The following is a 16,845-nucleotide window of genomic DNA, read 5'->3' as shown; positions in this document are numbered from 1 at the left end:
AAGGGGGATAGATAGATAGATAGATAGATAGATAGATAGATAGATAGATAGATGATATATATATATATATATATATACTATTTAAATATCTATGTATACATAGAGACACTTTGGGAGGTGGACCCAAGAGGAGTTGCTGCTGGGTTAGATAGTAGATAGCAGCCTTGGAGTCCTGACGAGATAAGAACAAATTCTAGCATAAAATTGATTTCCCCCCAAGCCGTAACTAAAGGAGTAATGAAGCAGGACTACCAGGAAAGAAGAGAAGACCACAATGGGCAAGAAGCTGTCATATCCCCATTCCAACAGCCACTAGCGTAGCAGGTTCTCACAGGCCCGTCCAGAGGGAGAAGAAGGTGTGATCCCAATCGGACACCCAGCCAAATTCCCGGAGTTTATCAGGCCAAGGGTTTTCTGAGGATTTCATTGCTTCAACCCTCACCACCCACAGGGCTGTGGCAAGGGGGTGAATGCCGGTAACCGAGGACCAGAATTGCCCAGAGTGACGTCTCAAAGTTCAACCTCCCCACCTCTCCAGTCCCAGTGAGAAAGCAGAGGAGAGAATGAAGCCACATAACCCAGCATTTGCAACAGGAATATGGATGAGTAAATGGTGAAGAACCCCTGATGGAATACTAGACAGCAGTGACAAGGGATGCTCTAACAATGAGTTAGCGTGATGAATCATAAAACCATAATGTTAAGCAAAAACAAACAAACAAACAAACAAAAAAACCCAAGCCATGGAAGCATGCCAACTGTATGTTTCCTTTTACAGAAAGGTCAGAAGCAAGCAAAACCCACACTATCTTATTTATGAATACATACATGTTAGAAAAACAAAGAGAAGCAAATACATACTTAACTTTCAGGGTACTGGTTTCTTCTAAGAGAACTAACGGGAATGAACATATAGTGTGTCCAATATTCACCTTGCACTTTGGTCACGGATTAGAATTTAGCGAGCCACAGAACACACTGAACTTTCCTCTGTACTGTCCACATCTCGACTGGCATGGCCGTGGGCTGCTCCGCTGTATACATGGTGTTATGCCATCATCTGTGAATGCGCACATGCTGCCACATCATCCTACAGAAACTGGGATGGTTTTCCTTTTATTTGGTGCAGATTTCACATTTCTATCATCTTTTGTTGCTTTCCTGTGACCGGTCAAAAGTGCACCATGACTTTACGAACACACTGTATATATTCAGTCTTTTTGTATGCTTCATACATTGCACAATGTTGTTTTTTATTTTTTTATTTTTTTCTTCTTGATTTATTTTAGAGAGAGAAGAAGGGAGAGAGAGAGAAACATGGATTTGTTTCATTTATCTGTGCATTCATTGGTTGATTCTTGTAGGTGCCCTGACCAGGGATCAAACCACAATCTTGCTGTATTGGGAGGATGCTTGAACCAACTGAATTACCTGGCCAGGGCCAGTTTTTAAAAATCTAATTCAAGAAGATGAAGCCATCAAACATTGGTTTTTGGTAAATTGGTCAATCTGGCCAATTCTGCAAATCCAGTGAATTATCTGACAAATTGGCTTTCAGCAAATTGATTTTCCATGTTTTGGACTTCTGTTTGAATCACCTGACACAGACATGTGTCATTAGTTCAAAAATTACCCTCTAACCCAGCTTCCCCCCGGCTAGCCAATAACAAGTTACACATTCCTCCCACCCTCTGCCCTGGCAATCCACACATTATTTCATTTTGCTTCCTTCACAGTGCAAGAATGAATCATCCCGACTATTAAATCATTTACTTTATTTAATCTTCTGTCTCCACCCTTGACAGTGAAGTTCCATGGAAGCAGGGACCTTTCTCCTTGTGTTGGCACATGGCAGGCACACAATAGATACGTAGTTGTTACATGAATGTGTTCCCCTTGCCATCTCACTGATAACTACCACTGTGGGCTTTGGACAAACACTCAGAGGGCTCCTGCCCCCTTCTTTCCGTTTTCTCTGTGATAGTCAGCCACTCAAAGTCACCTACAATTCGGTGATCTCTTAGGAACAGGGTTTTATTCAGCCCTAATCCTTATCAGCCTAGCGCTGCAGGTGAACTGGGTACCCCCCCCCACCCTTCGCCCCCCCCACACACCCAGCGGAGGCCTCATTTAATCCCAGAGACAGAGAGCACCCAAACAAACCATCCACAGCTTGCTCTAGAAATAAAGGTGACAAGATGAGGTGATCCACCCACCCTCTGCCTCGCTTTGGCTTTCTTCTCTCTTTCTGCAGAAGCCAGGCTTCCAGAGAGGGGGCAGAAATCACAAAAAGTAAAAAGCCTCTAGTGTGTTCAGCGGGCCTATACGGTAAGGTAAGGGGCTAGATGGTGTAGTACCTACCACGCAAGGAAATCTCACGCGCACACACTTCCCTCTGGCATGCAATACTCCCTCCTGTGCAAATAACAAAAGGCCTCCGGGAGGCTGCTCCTCGTTTGGAAACCTTCCCCCACCCTATTTTATTGCACGTGGGGTGCAACTGAAACCAGCACCCGGATCCTCTCCACCCAGGGCCCTGTTTTAACCGACAACGCTTATCACCATTTGAAATTACCCAGCAAGCTGCTGGACGGCACTGAATTCTTGCCCATCTGGTTCCGAGCTCGTTCCGCCTGCCCCTCCCGCGAGGTCTGGCACACGGTTGCCGCCCAATAAATATTTATGTCAAGATGAAAGATACTGTAGGTTCAAAATGTGTTTGTCTCTCTTTGTCTATGTTGTAAGTCTATATTGGGCATTTCTTAGGGGGGGGCAACTGAAACCTTCCTTTTATTTTTATTAGCGTCCTTTTATTTATTGCATTTATTTGTATTCGTGATTCTTTTGTTTTTGTTTTTTTAATTTCTTTGGAGGTCAAGCGCGAGTTTGAATGTGCTGGATGGGTCTTTAGAAGTAGGCAAAGCCCGCTCTCCTAAAGTTACCCAGTTCAGACCATTTCTTCTCCACTTGGCATAACGGCTTGCTCTCGGACCTCTCTCAGGTCCACCTCGCCAGGCCCCACCTGCCCCGAACCGCCCTTGGCCTGCAGCTCCCGCTCCCGGAACCGCCGCGGAAGGATCCCTTCCACACACACGCACCACACTCAGCATGCGCGCTGATTGGCTGGTGAAGAGCTGGTACCACATCAGCCCAGGCCGCCGCGCCGCGGCCCGAGTGCCAACCAATCGCTAGTCGCTCCGGTCAATGGGCCGCACCTCTCAGCCAATCCGAAAGGAGAGGCGGAAAAAGGCGTGCCCAATCGGAGCTGGGAAGCGGGGCGGAGTCCGCCGTGGGCGGTGAGGGCTCCGCGCGTTGTCACCTTGACAACCTGACGGGGGCGGGGCGAGTCAGCCTTGTCCCACGTGCTCGTCTCCCCCCACCCTTAACCCCAGTCCCGAAATATTCGCCCTTGACATCGCTGAGTCACAGCCTGGAGCTTGATTGACTCCAGTGGGACGAAAGGAGAGGTTTACATTTGGGACACCATTACTCTTAACATTTACATACTCAGATATGCTTATTCAGCTCCTAGTATGTGAGGGCCCAAAGCACTTGGGATGGAGATGGGAAGGGACCCCCATGAAGTGCAGAAGGAAGGAAGTGGATAGATTCATCAGATAACTCAAGGTAATGAGAAGTAACAAGAATAGAGGGGCTGATCCAGGAAGCAGCCGCTCACTGGGCACCAAATCTCTTGTATTGAATACCTTGATGTTGGACTTCCAGCCTCCAGAACTGTGATGAATAAATGTTTAAGCCACCCAATCTATGGTCTTTTGTTATAGCAACCCAAATGGACTAAAAATACTTTTTTAGCATAAGTATGTCCCAAAATAGTACATGGGATATATTTACACTAAAAATGTATTTGCTGTTTATCTGAAATTCAGATGTAACCAGGCATCGTGTATTTTTATCTGACAACCCACTTCCAACTGCATACTTCAAATTCAAGATGGTATGACCCGCTCGGTTGGGGGACAGAGCCACAGGATCAACCACTGCATGTCAAAATTGGGAAAATTCCACATACACTTGGCTGGAAGTGTTGAAATATATTTAGGAAGTCCATACAACAAAATTACAATAAACATTTATTAAGCTGTAATTTTTCACAATATTTTAATTCTGTTCTGAAATCAGTCTACAAATATCTCTACATAACACCAAAGCCAGTTATTTAATAAATAACAGGAATGTATCACTTTGCAAAGAAAACACAAGCGTATACATTTATGTCTATATATGATATTTGTAGAATCAGTTTCCCAAGGCTCAAGGGACTAAACTGTACAACACACACACACACACACACACACACACATCACTATATTCAAATCAGACAGATTTATATTAAGTGTCAAATTAAATGCTCTATCAAATTCATAACCAGGTACACAAAATATGAACTGAATCATGAATGCGCTGCTGACTATGCGTACCACACCTCATGGATATGATTTCCAGTAAAGAAGAGGGAAAAGGGGAAATGGCTTAGCTGAATTTGAGTGAACTTTAATCACCGCCACCATCACAAGAAATCAATGTAATTACACAATACTCAAGAGATTGAACACACATGCAGATATTAAATGGATACGAAAACCTTTATATCTGCAAAAAGACATTGGAACATATGGCCAAAAACGCCACTAGCTGCCACAAGTGTTCAGCTGATGATGAAGGTGACAATCAGCTTTGGATGCACCACAAGGGGAAAGCTGGTCCTGGTGTATCTGCTCCGTGTCAGGCAACCAGGGAGAGGAGCACAGACCTCACTCAGTACACTGACCAGAGTCTGTTGGTCCCCGATACCGTACGTCACATTGATGGCTGTCTAACACTGACACTAATTTTAAGGGTAATGCGTTAGATCCTGCAAAAAATATATCATTCTATTATTTACAAGTGAGATGTAAAAGTCCAAGCACTTAAATAGCCATAAATGAAAACTTTGCAGAATAGTGATCTACTATTAAAAAAATAATATTTGAGGTGGGGGGACAATTTGACATCTTAGGGTCTCAGGAATTCCTTTTAATATGAGCTAGGTTGGGTGGCAGAAAGCTGGGCTTTTGGTTAAGTCAGCCAATTCAAAACCCAGCAGGGAGAAGGTAACAGGCATCAAACACAAAAGGAAGATGTCCTTCATCAAAAGCGTCTTATGTAGTGGGAAGCGTGGAAATGAAGCAATGTAGGATTTTTAATTTTTTTAATTTATTCATTTTTAGAGAGAGAGAAAAGGGGAAGAGCAGGATGCATCAACTCCCATACGTGCCTTGACCAGGCAAGCCCAGGGTTTTGAACCAGCAACCTCATTCGAGGCTTTTTTTTTTTCATTCGAGGCTTTATGCTTTATCCACTGTGCCACCCCAGGTCAGGTGCTGTAGGATTTTTAAGTCTGTGGTGGCTATTTGACATGTTATTCCTAACCTCTCCGTAAGGCTGCTGAATCAGAGACAGACTAACAAGCAAAGTGGTTTCTACAGTCCCACCAGTGGGCCCCTGTGAGCATGCCAAGTCAAGACCCTCCGAACCACCGACCCTGACTGACCTGCATGCTTACCCAATAGGGGATGTCAGCACAGTCCTCAGGTCTCCCTCCTCTCTCTGCTTACACTGAGTGTGCTATGCCTCTAACCTTCAGAGACCTGAGAATTAAAAACCTTCTTTTGATAGCATTAACACTTCTGTGTCATCACATCGTCCCCTTTATAAATAAGCCCCAGGCACAATTCACAGGGCAAGCTTTCAAGACATTCTGTTGCGGCAACTTTGTTCCTGGAAATAATATGGGGGTATCACAGAAACATGAAGCGAAAACACCCCAGAAGGCAGGGAATGCTGATTGGTATCAGAAAATTCTATGTAGAGAAGGCTTCTGTGTAGGGAAGGCTTCGTGCTCCCGAAAGCATCTTTGAATGAAATAAAAGGTCCTTCTACACATCAATCCCAAAACAACCACACAAATGCAGCCATTTGAGAGATCATTCAGTCCTCTTCATTTTCTGGATGATTTTCTGTCCTTGGTATTTACAGGGACACTGAAGTATTGGGAAATAAACACGGATTGAGACATTTAAAAGACTGAGTTTCATTTATAACAGGTCCACAGCAGTCCTCAACAGGACGTTCTTACGTCACAATGTAATGAAGGGTGGCACTAAGATAGTCTACAGCCCTGAAGATATAAAAAAGGTTTCTCTTCAAGGTATGAGATAGGATACAAAAATACACTTTTCCACCTACAAAAGAGAAAAAAAAGAGATGGGGGGTAGGGGTGGGGATGGTGCAAGTTCTCAAGGCAATTTCCAGTTCTGCTTGCAGTCTCTGAGGCCTCCCTTGGGTTTACTGAAAGTTCAAATGGTTTTCCTACTGAGATCTCAAGCCAGCACCTTCAAGGTTTCCTGTGCAAGGGGCAGGATGGGGTATGGAGTGATTTATACCCAGAATAGTGAGAGTTTAAGACTGAGAGGTTTTGTGCAGAATACACCAATTTCTCCCTGGTCTACAGAAGCCAAACCATGTTTTAGCGCTGAGGCATGCCGAATGCACACAGAAAAAGGGAGGACAGCCTGACCTGTGGTGGCGCAGTGAATCAAGTGTCAACCTGGGACACTGAGGCTACTGGTTCGAAACCTTGGGCTTACCTGGTCAAGGTACCTACAACAAGTAATCAATGAACAACTCAAGTGAAGCAACTATGAGTTGATACTTCTTGCTCCACCAGTCACCTCCCCCTTGCCGTAAAATCAATAAATAAAATCTTTTTTAAAAAATATGAGGTCCTGGCCAGATAGCTCAGTTGGTTAGAGCAGCATCTAGAAATACAAAGGTTGCCAGTTCAATCCCCGGTCAGGGCACGTACAGGAACAGACTGATGTCTCTCTCTCTCTCTCTCTCTCTCTCTCTCAGCAATAAACATAAAAAAAAAAAATTTAAATATGAGGACAAGGAGGACCACCTCCCCTGGAGTTATTTGTACCCAGTGCTAAAGCAGTTCCACCTACAAGTAAATATCTAAATTACTGGAAACTGGACGGGTTTCCAGCCAAAACTATAGGTTTCAAATGCCCATGGGTGAAGATCTGCCCAAGCAATTCATAGGGAACAGGTATGCACTCCAGCAACTGAGATGAAGGCTGGAGTGTCTGGGTCCCTCGACATATACCTTCAAAAGAGAAGTTTCATCAATACCCGCAGAAACATCTTCTGTTATCCAGACACTTGTAACCACACACAACTTCACAGAGCACAAGAGCTGGCACAAGAGCCAGCAGAGAACTGAGATTGCAAGTGTGATACCTGGACCATAGGGCACAGAAGTGGGCAAGGAGGGGGGTACCATGGAAATACTAGAGACCCCTAGCAGTCTTCAAAACGACATTCTGCAAAAGTGGGGACTTCCCTTCCAGGTCCTGTTTTCTGGTGCACACCAACATGCTTGGGTGTCTAGGACGGGCGCTCTCTCCAGCCCTGGGTCTAAGCCTGTCCAGGACCCCCACCGTTGTCTGCCCTGCTGGAACCTCTCTCTGCCCTTGGACACCACCTAAAATGAGGGCACCACACAATTCAGACAGAAAGCACCTAACCCGTGGATTGTAAAAATTTCAGGGAAAACAATTTAGACCTTCTCCAAGCCTTGGGTATGCTGCCCTTGCTCCCGAGAGGCTCTATAAGCAGCGGTGGACTTGAGAATGGTATTAGCTGCGACAGTATGTTTTCCCTCTGAGGCCCTGAGTCAACCCAAACCAAAATGCAACATCTAAACAAAAAGCCCCTTGAGAGCACAGCTTTGCTAGAGAGGCCCAGCTGCCAAACGCAAGAGCAGGACATCCAAGACACTCCCCAGCGAGCCTGGGCACCTACCCAGGTCGCTCTTGGCATCGAACCCCGAAGACATTTCTTTTCCTAGTTTTTCCGTTACAAAATGTTGAGCTGAGCAACATTCCTCCAAGTACAGAAGGGGAAAGGGAAAACAAAAAGAAATCTCAGGTTGCTCTACAAATAATGATTTCCTCACTTAGAAATATAACTGATGGGGGGGCTTGGCTGGGGTCCCCGGGAACCATGTTTGGTTTCATCCACAAAACCCAACTGCCCGTATTCAGAAAGGACAATGTTCACCAACCTGGTCAATGCCAATCCAGAACAACCTAAAACAAAGCTCACCTTTTAGAGACACAAAAATGGCACACACAGACCTCACCCACCCATTCCTACGCGGCAACAACAACAGACGCTGCACTTTTCCAAAATGTCCAATTAGCATCATCTTCCCCCTGTCCAAGTAAAAGTTTTAAGAAACTTGACTCAGATCTGCCTTTATTAAAAAAAAAAAAACCTTACAAAAGATGTATTTAAATGCTTGAAAAAATTAACTTGATGCTCTATGCAGATAAACTCCTCTGACTATACAGCTAATATGGTTATATCCTTTGTTTAAAAAATAGGTCTTCCGCTAATGACACCCGGTGGGGTCGTTCTACGTCACCGAGCTGGTCCCTCCTCCCGGAATAAAATGCGTCCCAAGAGCGTCCAGGTGGACGGACACACCCTCACCAGAGCGCCTCCCTCTTGCTCAGGAACATTTTATTAAGATTGTTTTGGGGTGGCCGTCCTTTTCCTCTTCTTCTTTTTCTGTTTTCTGATGGAGGGCGCTGGCGCGAGGGGACCCGGCCGGCTGGCTGATTGTCACTTGCCGTTGGCGCGGTCAAGGCTCTCGAGCACCCGGTTGAGGCGGATGTTGAGGAGTCTGACCTGGTTCTCCAGGTGTTCCAACTTCTCCTCCACGCTGGGGCCGCCGGGGCCACCCCGCCAGTAGAAACCCATAGGCCCCGTCATGAAGTAGACGGCCACCACGAAGCAGAGAGGCAGCAATGCGTTCTCCGGCTCCCCCTCGTACTTGTGCAGGATGTACACGCAGGACATGGAGAACAGGATGACCCGGACGACCCAGAAGAAGCGCCCGAACACCACGTGCAGGACGCCGAAGGTGAAGCCCAAGGTCAGGGACAGGAACCAGTAGGCCAGCAGGATGACGCCGACCAGCACGAGGGCGCGGGCCGGGCTGCTGGCCACCGAGGCGGCGCTGAGATTCTGAGACAGGTTCAAGACTGCAGGACAGAAAAGAGGGACAGTTGGCCAGTGACAGGAAATCAGGGAGGGGGGTTTTCTACACAAACTGGGCTGGGCTTGGGCAGCTCAGCGCACTTGCTGGGCCTTTGCAATAACCCAAGGAACTAAGCTGCCTCATTAACCTTCATACTAAGCCCTGAGAGAGGAGACTGGGCCGGCTTTGCAGAATGCCTGCCCTGCTGTGGGTTTAAAACACCCGTCACAGCAGGGCAGGGCCTGCAAACCGCCCCTCCACTGACTCCCTTCTTGCCTCTGAAACAAATGCGTTTCAGGCTGGACACGTGGCTGCCTAGCAGAAAGGCATATCTCCCTTATCGCTATGTGGCTAAGCTTTGGTCAAGAAGAGAGGGAAGCAGAAATATTCTGTAATAGTTTCAAGAGCTTTTTTCCCCTAAAAGTAGCAGGAATGTGTCCTTTACCTCTTCTTCTTTTCCCTGCTGGAATGTGGATGCGATGGTAGGAGAGAAAGCAGCTGTCTTGGGCCATGAGGGAAGAAAAGTCACCTATTGGGGAAGGGATAAGATGGGGAGGTGCCTCGGCCCTGAGGACAAAGGGCTGCATAAGCCACCTACCTGCCTAACCACCTACCTGTGTACATTAGAGAAATAAGCTTGCATCTTGCTTAAGCTGCTGTTATTTTTTTCTTTGGGGTGGGGTTGCTTACTCACAGCCAAACCTAATCGTAAACTGGTACCCACACTCGAAGTTCCAGCTCAAGCAGGGAGTGATATGAAGGAGGTTGCATCTTCTGATTGCCCGACTTAAGAAAATTTTCAAACAGAAAAGTTAACAGGACAGTCAAATAAATACTATCTCTAACGGAAACCTGCCAGGCTTAACAACTGTTCACATTCTGCCATATTTGGCTTCATCCCTCTAGTCACAATCTCTTTTTGTACCGAACCACGTGAAAGACACACACATCATACTTCAACACATATCTTCCCTCCCTCCCCCCAGTTTTATTGAGATATAACTGACAGGCAGCATCATATAAGTGTAAGGGGCACAGCGTAATAATGACTTCCATATACTGGAACATGCTCACCACAGTAAGCCCAGTTAACATCCATCATCTCACATAGATACAAAAAAAAGGGGGGCTGGTGGAAAATAATATTTTTTCTTGTCCTGAGAATTCTTAGGACCTAGTAGTCTCATAACAACTCTCCTATGTATCCTGCTGTAGCAGAGTCCGCTAAAGCCATCATGTTGTACGTGACACCCCTAGTCCTTATCAATCTGTAGCTGGATGTTGTACCTGTTGGCCACCTTCATCCAATGACCCTCCTCCCTGCCTGCCTTTGGCAATCACAGATGGGGTCTCTTATCCTGTGCGGCTGGGTGTTTCGTATCCCCATATAAGTGAGGTCCTAGAGTAGGTATGTGTCTTCCTCCGCCTCGCTCATCTCACTTAGCATAATGCCCTCAAGGTCCAGCCATGTTGTCAAAAAACAAACAAAAAAACAAGGCAGAACTTCCTTCTTCTCATGGCCAAATAATATCCCGTTGTATAACTACCGCATCTTCTTTATGCATTCACCCACGGATGGACATTCAGGTTGTTTCCACATCTTGGCTATTCATGCTGCTTCCCTGAACATGGAGGTACAGATGTCTCCTAGACATACCGCTTCTGTTTCCTTTGGAAACAAAAGTCCCCAAAGGGGAACTGCTGAGTCACGTGTTAAGTTTTTCAAGGAAATCCCATACTAGGTTCTACAGCGGCTGCCCCAATTTACATTCCCAACGACAGGACACGCGGGTGTTCCCTTTCCTCCATGACCACCTGTCTTTTCTGTAATAGCCACTCTGACAGGTGTGAGGGGGCCGCTCACAGAGGTTTGGTTTTGCACTTCCCCTGATGGTTAGTGACACTAATCGGCGCCTTTTTGTGTACCTGTCAGCCGTTCATGACCCTCTCTGGAAAAATGTCTGTTTGGGTCCTTTGCCCGTTTTTGATAGAATTATTGTTTTGTTTTTTCCTATGGAGTCGCATGAGTTCTTTATACATTTTGGATATGAACCCCTTAACAGATACATGATTTGCAAATACTTCTTTCCCCCATGTTGTACGTTCTTTTCGTTCTGTTGATTGTGTCTCTGGCCAAACAGAAGCTTTTTTAGTTTGATGTCGTCCCATTTGTTTATTTTTGCATTTGGTGTCAAATCCAAAAACTAATCCCCATGACTAAGCGTACCACGTAACGTTTTCTTCTAGGAGTTTCAGGTTTCCGGTCTCATATCTAAGCCTGCAACCTATTGTGAGTTAATATTTGTGAGTGGTGTCAGAGAGGGGTCTAGCTTCATTCTTCTATGTGGGACTATCCCGTTTTCCCCACACCACTTACTGAAGAGACTGTCTTTTCTCCGTGAGGTGAGTCTTAGCTCCCTTGTCAAACAGCTGACTGTACATACCGAGTCAACAAGTTCCCGGGTCTCACTTTGAGATCGGACGGGGGTGCATGGTCCACTCTGTGCATGCGGGCGAAGGACAGAGCCCGGGGTGACATGGGACATGACGACTGGGAGTGGCTACGTGTAGACCCAGGGCAGCACAAGACTGGAAGTCTTAAACCTGAGGTTTTTCAAGTCTCTAAATATGAAAATGCAGCTAGAACATGAACATCTTGTACCCTCCCAGCAACCCCACATGTGGCCAGAGGGTCACGCACAAGCTCGTGAACACAGCAACCTCCTCTTGGGCCAATGGTGAGGGGTCCATCCAGGACTCTCCAAGAGTCGTGGTGACAAGACTCCTTCATGGTGCCTGCCAGAGGCGTCCATTGCACTCTGACTAAAGAAGTTTTGACTTTGGAGCTGAGTTTCACACTGAACTTGCACAGAAGATGAGACTAAAGCAAGCCTTTTGGTCTCAGGACTCCCACAAGCTTTTCTTTTTATTTTTTTTGTATTTTTCTGAAGTTGGAAACGGGGAAGCAGTCAGACAGACTCCCGCATATGCCCGACCGGGATCCACCCAGCATGCCCACCAGGGGGCAATCTCTGCTTATCCGGGGCATTGCTCTGCCGTAATCAGAGCCATTCTAGCACCTGAGGCAGAGGCCACAGACCCATCCTCAGCGCCTGGGCCATCTTTGCTCCAATGGAGCCTTGGCTGCCAGAGGGGAAGAGAGAGACAGAGAGGAAGGAGAGGAGGAGGGGTGGAGAAGCAGATGGGCGCTTCTCCTGTGTGCCCTGGCCGGGAATTGAACCCGGGACTCCCACATGCCAGGCCGAAGCTCTACCACTGAGCGGACCAGCCAGGGCCACAAGCTTTTCTTTTTTTTAAATTTTTATTTTATTTTATTTTTTGTATTTTTCTGAAGCTGGAAACCGGGATAGACAGTCAGACAGACTCCCGCATGCGCCCGACCGGGATCCACCCGGCACGCCCACCAGGGGGCGACGCTCTGCCCACCAGGGGGCAACGCTCTGCCCCTCCGGGGCGTCGCGACCAGAGCCACTCTAGCGCCTGGGGCAGAGGCCAAGGAGCCATCCCCAGCGCCCGGGCCATCTTTGCTCCAATGGAGCCTCGGCTGCGGGAGGGGAAGAGAGAGACAGAGAGGAAGGAGAGGGGGAGGGGTGAAGCAGATGGGCGCTTCTCCTGTGTGCCCTGGCCGGGAATCGAACCCGGGACTTCTGCACACCAGGCCGACGCTCTACCACTGAGCCAACCGGCCAGGGCCACACAAGCTTTTCTTTATATGGGTTCTGTCTCTTGATATTTACCTTATTAGAAACTAAGCCTAATTTTTAATAAATCCTTAACTTGAAAAAGTTGTGGTTTTATACTGTAATACTTCAATATGCCTCATAATTTCAGGACAATTCCCCTTAAACTTTTCCTTCAAATACACCATTTTTCAAAGGAGTTTTAGGTTCATAGCAAAACTAAGCAAAAGGTATTGAGTTACTCTTTAAACCCTGTGATTCTTAATTCATTTATAAATAATGAACCGATTATAGGTTTGCACAAAAAACATTTTTCATGAAAAATAACATAAAAAAAATCAACAAAACAGTGAGAACAGTGGCATGGTTTTACATTTTTACAAATCACTTTAACCCCTGGCTTGTTAAGAGAGCACTGGGTTCTCAGATCTGCTTTTGAATTCACAGAAATAGAATGCCGGCCACAAATGCGAGCCACATGTGGTTTTAAACTTTCTAGCGGCCACATTTTAAAAAGTACAAAAAGAAAGGGGTAAAATTAGTGTGAAGTTATTTAACCAGTAACATTCAAAATATCATCCGCATGTAATTGATATAAAAAAGTTACGGAAGCACGTATTGAACCTCTGGCCTCACACAGACAAGTTGCTGAAAAGGGGACACCCCCACCCCCGTCCAGAGTCCCAGGGTCCCTCAGAGCACACATGGAAAACCGCTGGGCCACTATCTGTCCAAAGTCATGTAACACATGCCATCTCGTTATCAAGAGGCTACAATAGGCAACAGGCAGGTTCAGGGACACCTGGGGAAATTCCTGGCCTGGGGTGAGCTCACTAACCCGTACACCACTAACAAACGCTAAGTAAAAATGGCCCCATGAATAATAGGAGGTGGGTAGGAGCAACTCTGAGGTCCTGCCACACAGCAACCGGGTCCTGGTGCACTTCCAGGGGCTGCATGACTGCCACCTGCTGAGCGGTTTCAACAGCAGGAACGGACCCTGTCACAGTCTGGAGGCCAGAAGTCTGAGGTCAGTGTCACCAGGGCTGGCTGGCTCCTTCCGAGGCTCTGAGGGAGACCCCGTTCCAGGTCTCCCCTGCCCCCCCCCCGTTCCTGGGGGTGTGCTGGCAATCTTCGGCTATCTTGATGCCTAGAAGCATCACCCTGACCTCTATCTTCATCCTCACATGGTTTCTCCCTGTGGGTCCAAATTCCCCCTTCTTACGAGGTTACCAGTCATACGGCATCAGGGGCCCACCCAATTCCCACATGACCTCACTTTAACTAACGACATCTGCAATGAGCCTATTTCCAAACTGGGTCCCATTCTGAGGTCCCAGGAGTTTGGACTTCAACAAATCGTATTGTGCTATAAAAAGCATGTGCAGCAAACAGAAGGGGGGAGAGCGTGACATGGAAGGGATTCTCTGGCCTCCTGCACGTGCGCCACCGTGAGTGCTGACTTCCGAGTCTGATCCTCTCCTCTCCATCTCCTCAGAAAGCCGTCTCCCCTCCGTGTGCTCTCATTCCAAGCTGCCGCGATGTCTTGTCATCAGGTGTCGTTCTCACTGGGAGTCTGACGGTCAGGACAGGTGGCGACCGCAGGTTCTGAGCGGGACTGCACACAGCTGCTGGGTCTGGGTTCGGCGTCGGCTCAGCCCGAGTCCCGGGGGGACCACACCAGCAGCCCCGGGTAGCTGAGAGCTGCACAGCACCCTCCCAAAGGCCACGCTGCTGCCTCAGCTTCTCTGCCTGGGCAGCAAGGTGCCCCACAATCGCCTAAGGCCCCTCGGAGAAGGTTGAACTCATTGGTTCAAGGCTAAGGGATGTTCCTGAGTGGCCGAGGGGGACAACAGCAGATGTGAACCACAGCAACCACCTGTGCGGCTTTGGGCTCTCTGCCTCCGGCCCAAGTCACCAACCTGTAAGGCAGGAGTGTCAAGGGCCAATGGGAGGATCCCGAGACTCTGCAGGTGACAGCTGTACTGGGCTCCCAAGGCTGCCGTGACAGATGGCCAGACCTGGTGGTTTCAAACAGGGTATCCATTCACAGCCCTGGAGGCCAGACGTCTGACATCAGGGTGCAGGCAGGGCTGTGCTCACACTGAAGGCTCTAGGGACCCTGCCTTGTCTCGTCCAGGCTGTGATGGCTCCCGGCATCCCTTGGCTTGTGGCCACACCCCTCCAGTCTCTGCCTCCATCATCCCATGGCCATCTTCTCCCTGGGTATTTCTTTGTATCTCTGCGTCCAAATGTCCTTCTTCTTATAGAGACACCAGACATTGGATTTAGGACCCACCCCAATCAGGGATGACTTCATCTTAACTTGATCGCCTCTGCAAAGACTTTACTCCCAAATAAGGTCACGTGCACAGGTGCTGGGGTTTCTAAGATACAACTGAAACACACCATCAGCAAAGCAGTGAGGGTGAGGCAACAGTCCTCCAGCTCTTATTAACGCTGGGCCCTTCTATGCTGAGGCAGAGTCGGGACCAAGAGTGCGGCCTGGAGTTGGGCAAGACCTCCCTCATGGGAGCTGAGATGCCAGAGGAGGGACAGGCCACCTCCCCTCACACGTGGTAAGTTATAGCGACAAGTGCCAGACAGGGAAAGAAGGGGTGGTGTGAGAACAGACATGGGGTAATTATCTTTTAGACGGAGTAATCAAGATGGACCCCCTGGAGGAGGTAGCATGGACCAGAGACCCAAAGATGGACAAGACGGAAAGGCAAAGGGCTGGGAAATCACTACTGGCAGGAAAGACCTCAAGGGACTGTTGGAAGGTGTGAAGGCCAAGACGTGTCCAAGAAGAGGACAGAGGCGGAAGCTGGGAAGATCCTCAGAGCTCACGGTCCTCAGATAAACCTTGTGTTAGTTCCAAGTGCAACAGGCAGTTTTAAGGAGTGTGACTTGACCTAATTTATGCTTTTTTAAAAGAAATCACTCTATGCAATAAAAGTAGTAATTAAAAAAAAAATAACTCTCGCTGATTGGTGAAGGGACCACAGGCAGCCAGAAGGAACCGAGTGGGAGGTACAGAGGAAAGAGTTAACCTGGTCGGCCGGGGCTGCCCTCCCTGGGAAGGCCAGCTGGCAAGATCAGCCTCGGCAGGTGTCTGAGGACTTGGATTTCTGGAGTGCGATGCTATGATTCATTACAAGACATAGATATTTGGGCTCTGTCCCCACTTCTGGTCCAGAGCGGCTGAAACCCTGGGAATTTCCTCAGTGATAACAAGCAATCCCAAGTGTTTTGATCATTCATCACAAGTTCCTTCCGGATCTGAGTTTGTTAAGGAGGTGACTTTTGGAAGGCCCTAAGGATGGGGGCTGGTTGCCAGGGGAACGAACCCTGTGATTGGAGGGTTGGAACATTCAGTCCACCCCTCTGACATCCGGGGAGGGGGATGGGAGAGGGGCTGGAGGTTGAATCAGTCATGGTGGAGGTTAATCAACCACGCCGATGTAATGGAGGCTCCATAACCTCCTGAAGCAGGGCGTTCGGAGGGCTTCTGGGTGGGTGGCCCCAGAGAACGTGGAGGCTCTGAGCCCCTCCCCCAGACCTTTCCCCATGCAGCTCTTCCATCCAGGCAGTTCCTGAGTTTACTATCTTGTCACAAACCAGTCATCCAGAAAGTCAACTGGTTTCCCGAGTTCTGTGAGCCGCTCTAGCAAAGTAATTGAACCCAAGGGGGGGGGATCGAGAGAACCTCGGACTTTATAGCCGATCGGTCAGAAGCCCAGGTGACAACCTGGACTTGCAGTCCGCACCTGAAGCGGGGACAAGTCTTGTAGGACGGAGCACTTGACCTGTGGGATCTGATGCATCTCCAGGTGGGTGGTGTCAGAACTGAGCTACATTTGCAGGACAGCGTCCGAGGAGAATCCGAGGTCTGAGGTCTGGTGGTGCGGTTCTGGAGAAAAGGTTCCCTCCGGTCCCTGAGAAGCGGGACTCTCTGGGCCTGAACAGTTTGCACACACAGTGTGGTTTATGCTGACAGCAGCCTTCCTTTGGGAGTCTGGAATTTGGGCA

At 48.1% G+C, this 16,845-nt stretch overlaps 1 protein-coding gene across 1 annotated transcript in view; it reads right to left on the bottom strand.

Moving 5' to 3' along the window:
* Positions 1 to 4,081: 4,081 nt before the first annotated feature.
* BRI3BP (BRI3 binding protein) overlaps positions 4,082 to 16,845 on the bottom strand; it is a 29,244-nt gene continuing 16,480 nt past the window's right edge. Inside the window, exon 3 of the mRNA XM_066371178.1 lies at positions 4,082 to 9,116. Coding sequence (XP_066227275.1) covers positions 8,695 to 9,116 — 422 coding nt within the window. The 3' untranslated portion in view covers positions 4,082 to 8,694. The remainder of the gene's footprint in view (positions 9,117 to 16,845) is intronic.

Source organism: Saccopteryx leptura, chromosome 2 (assembly GCF_036850995.1).
Source record: "Saccopteryx leptura isolate mSacLep1 chromosome 2, mSacLep1_pri_phased_curated, whole genome shotgun sequence".
NCBI lineage: Eukaryota > Metazoa > Chordata > Mammalia > Chiroptera > Emballonuridae > Saccopteryx > Saccopteryx leptura.
Note: the sequence above shows the minus strand (reverse complement) of the source record. Positions and strands in the feature narration are given on the sequence as shown.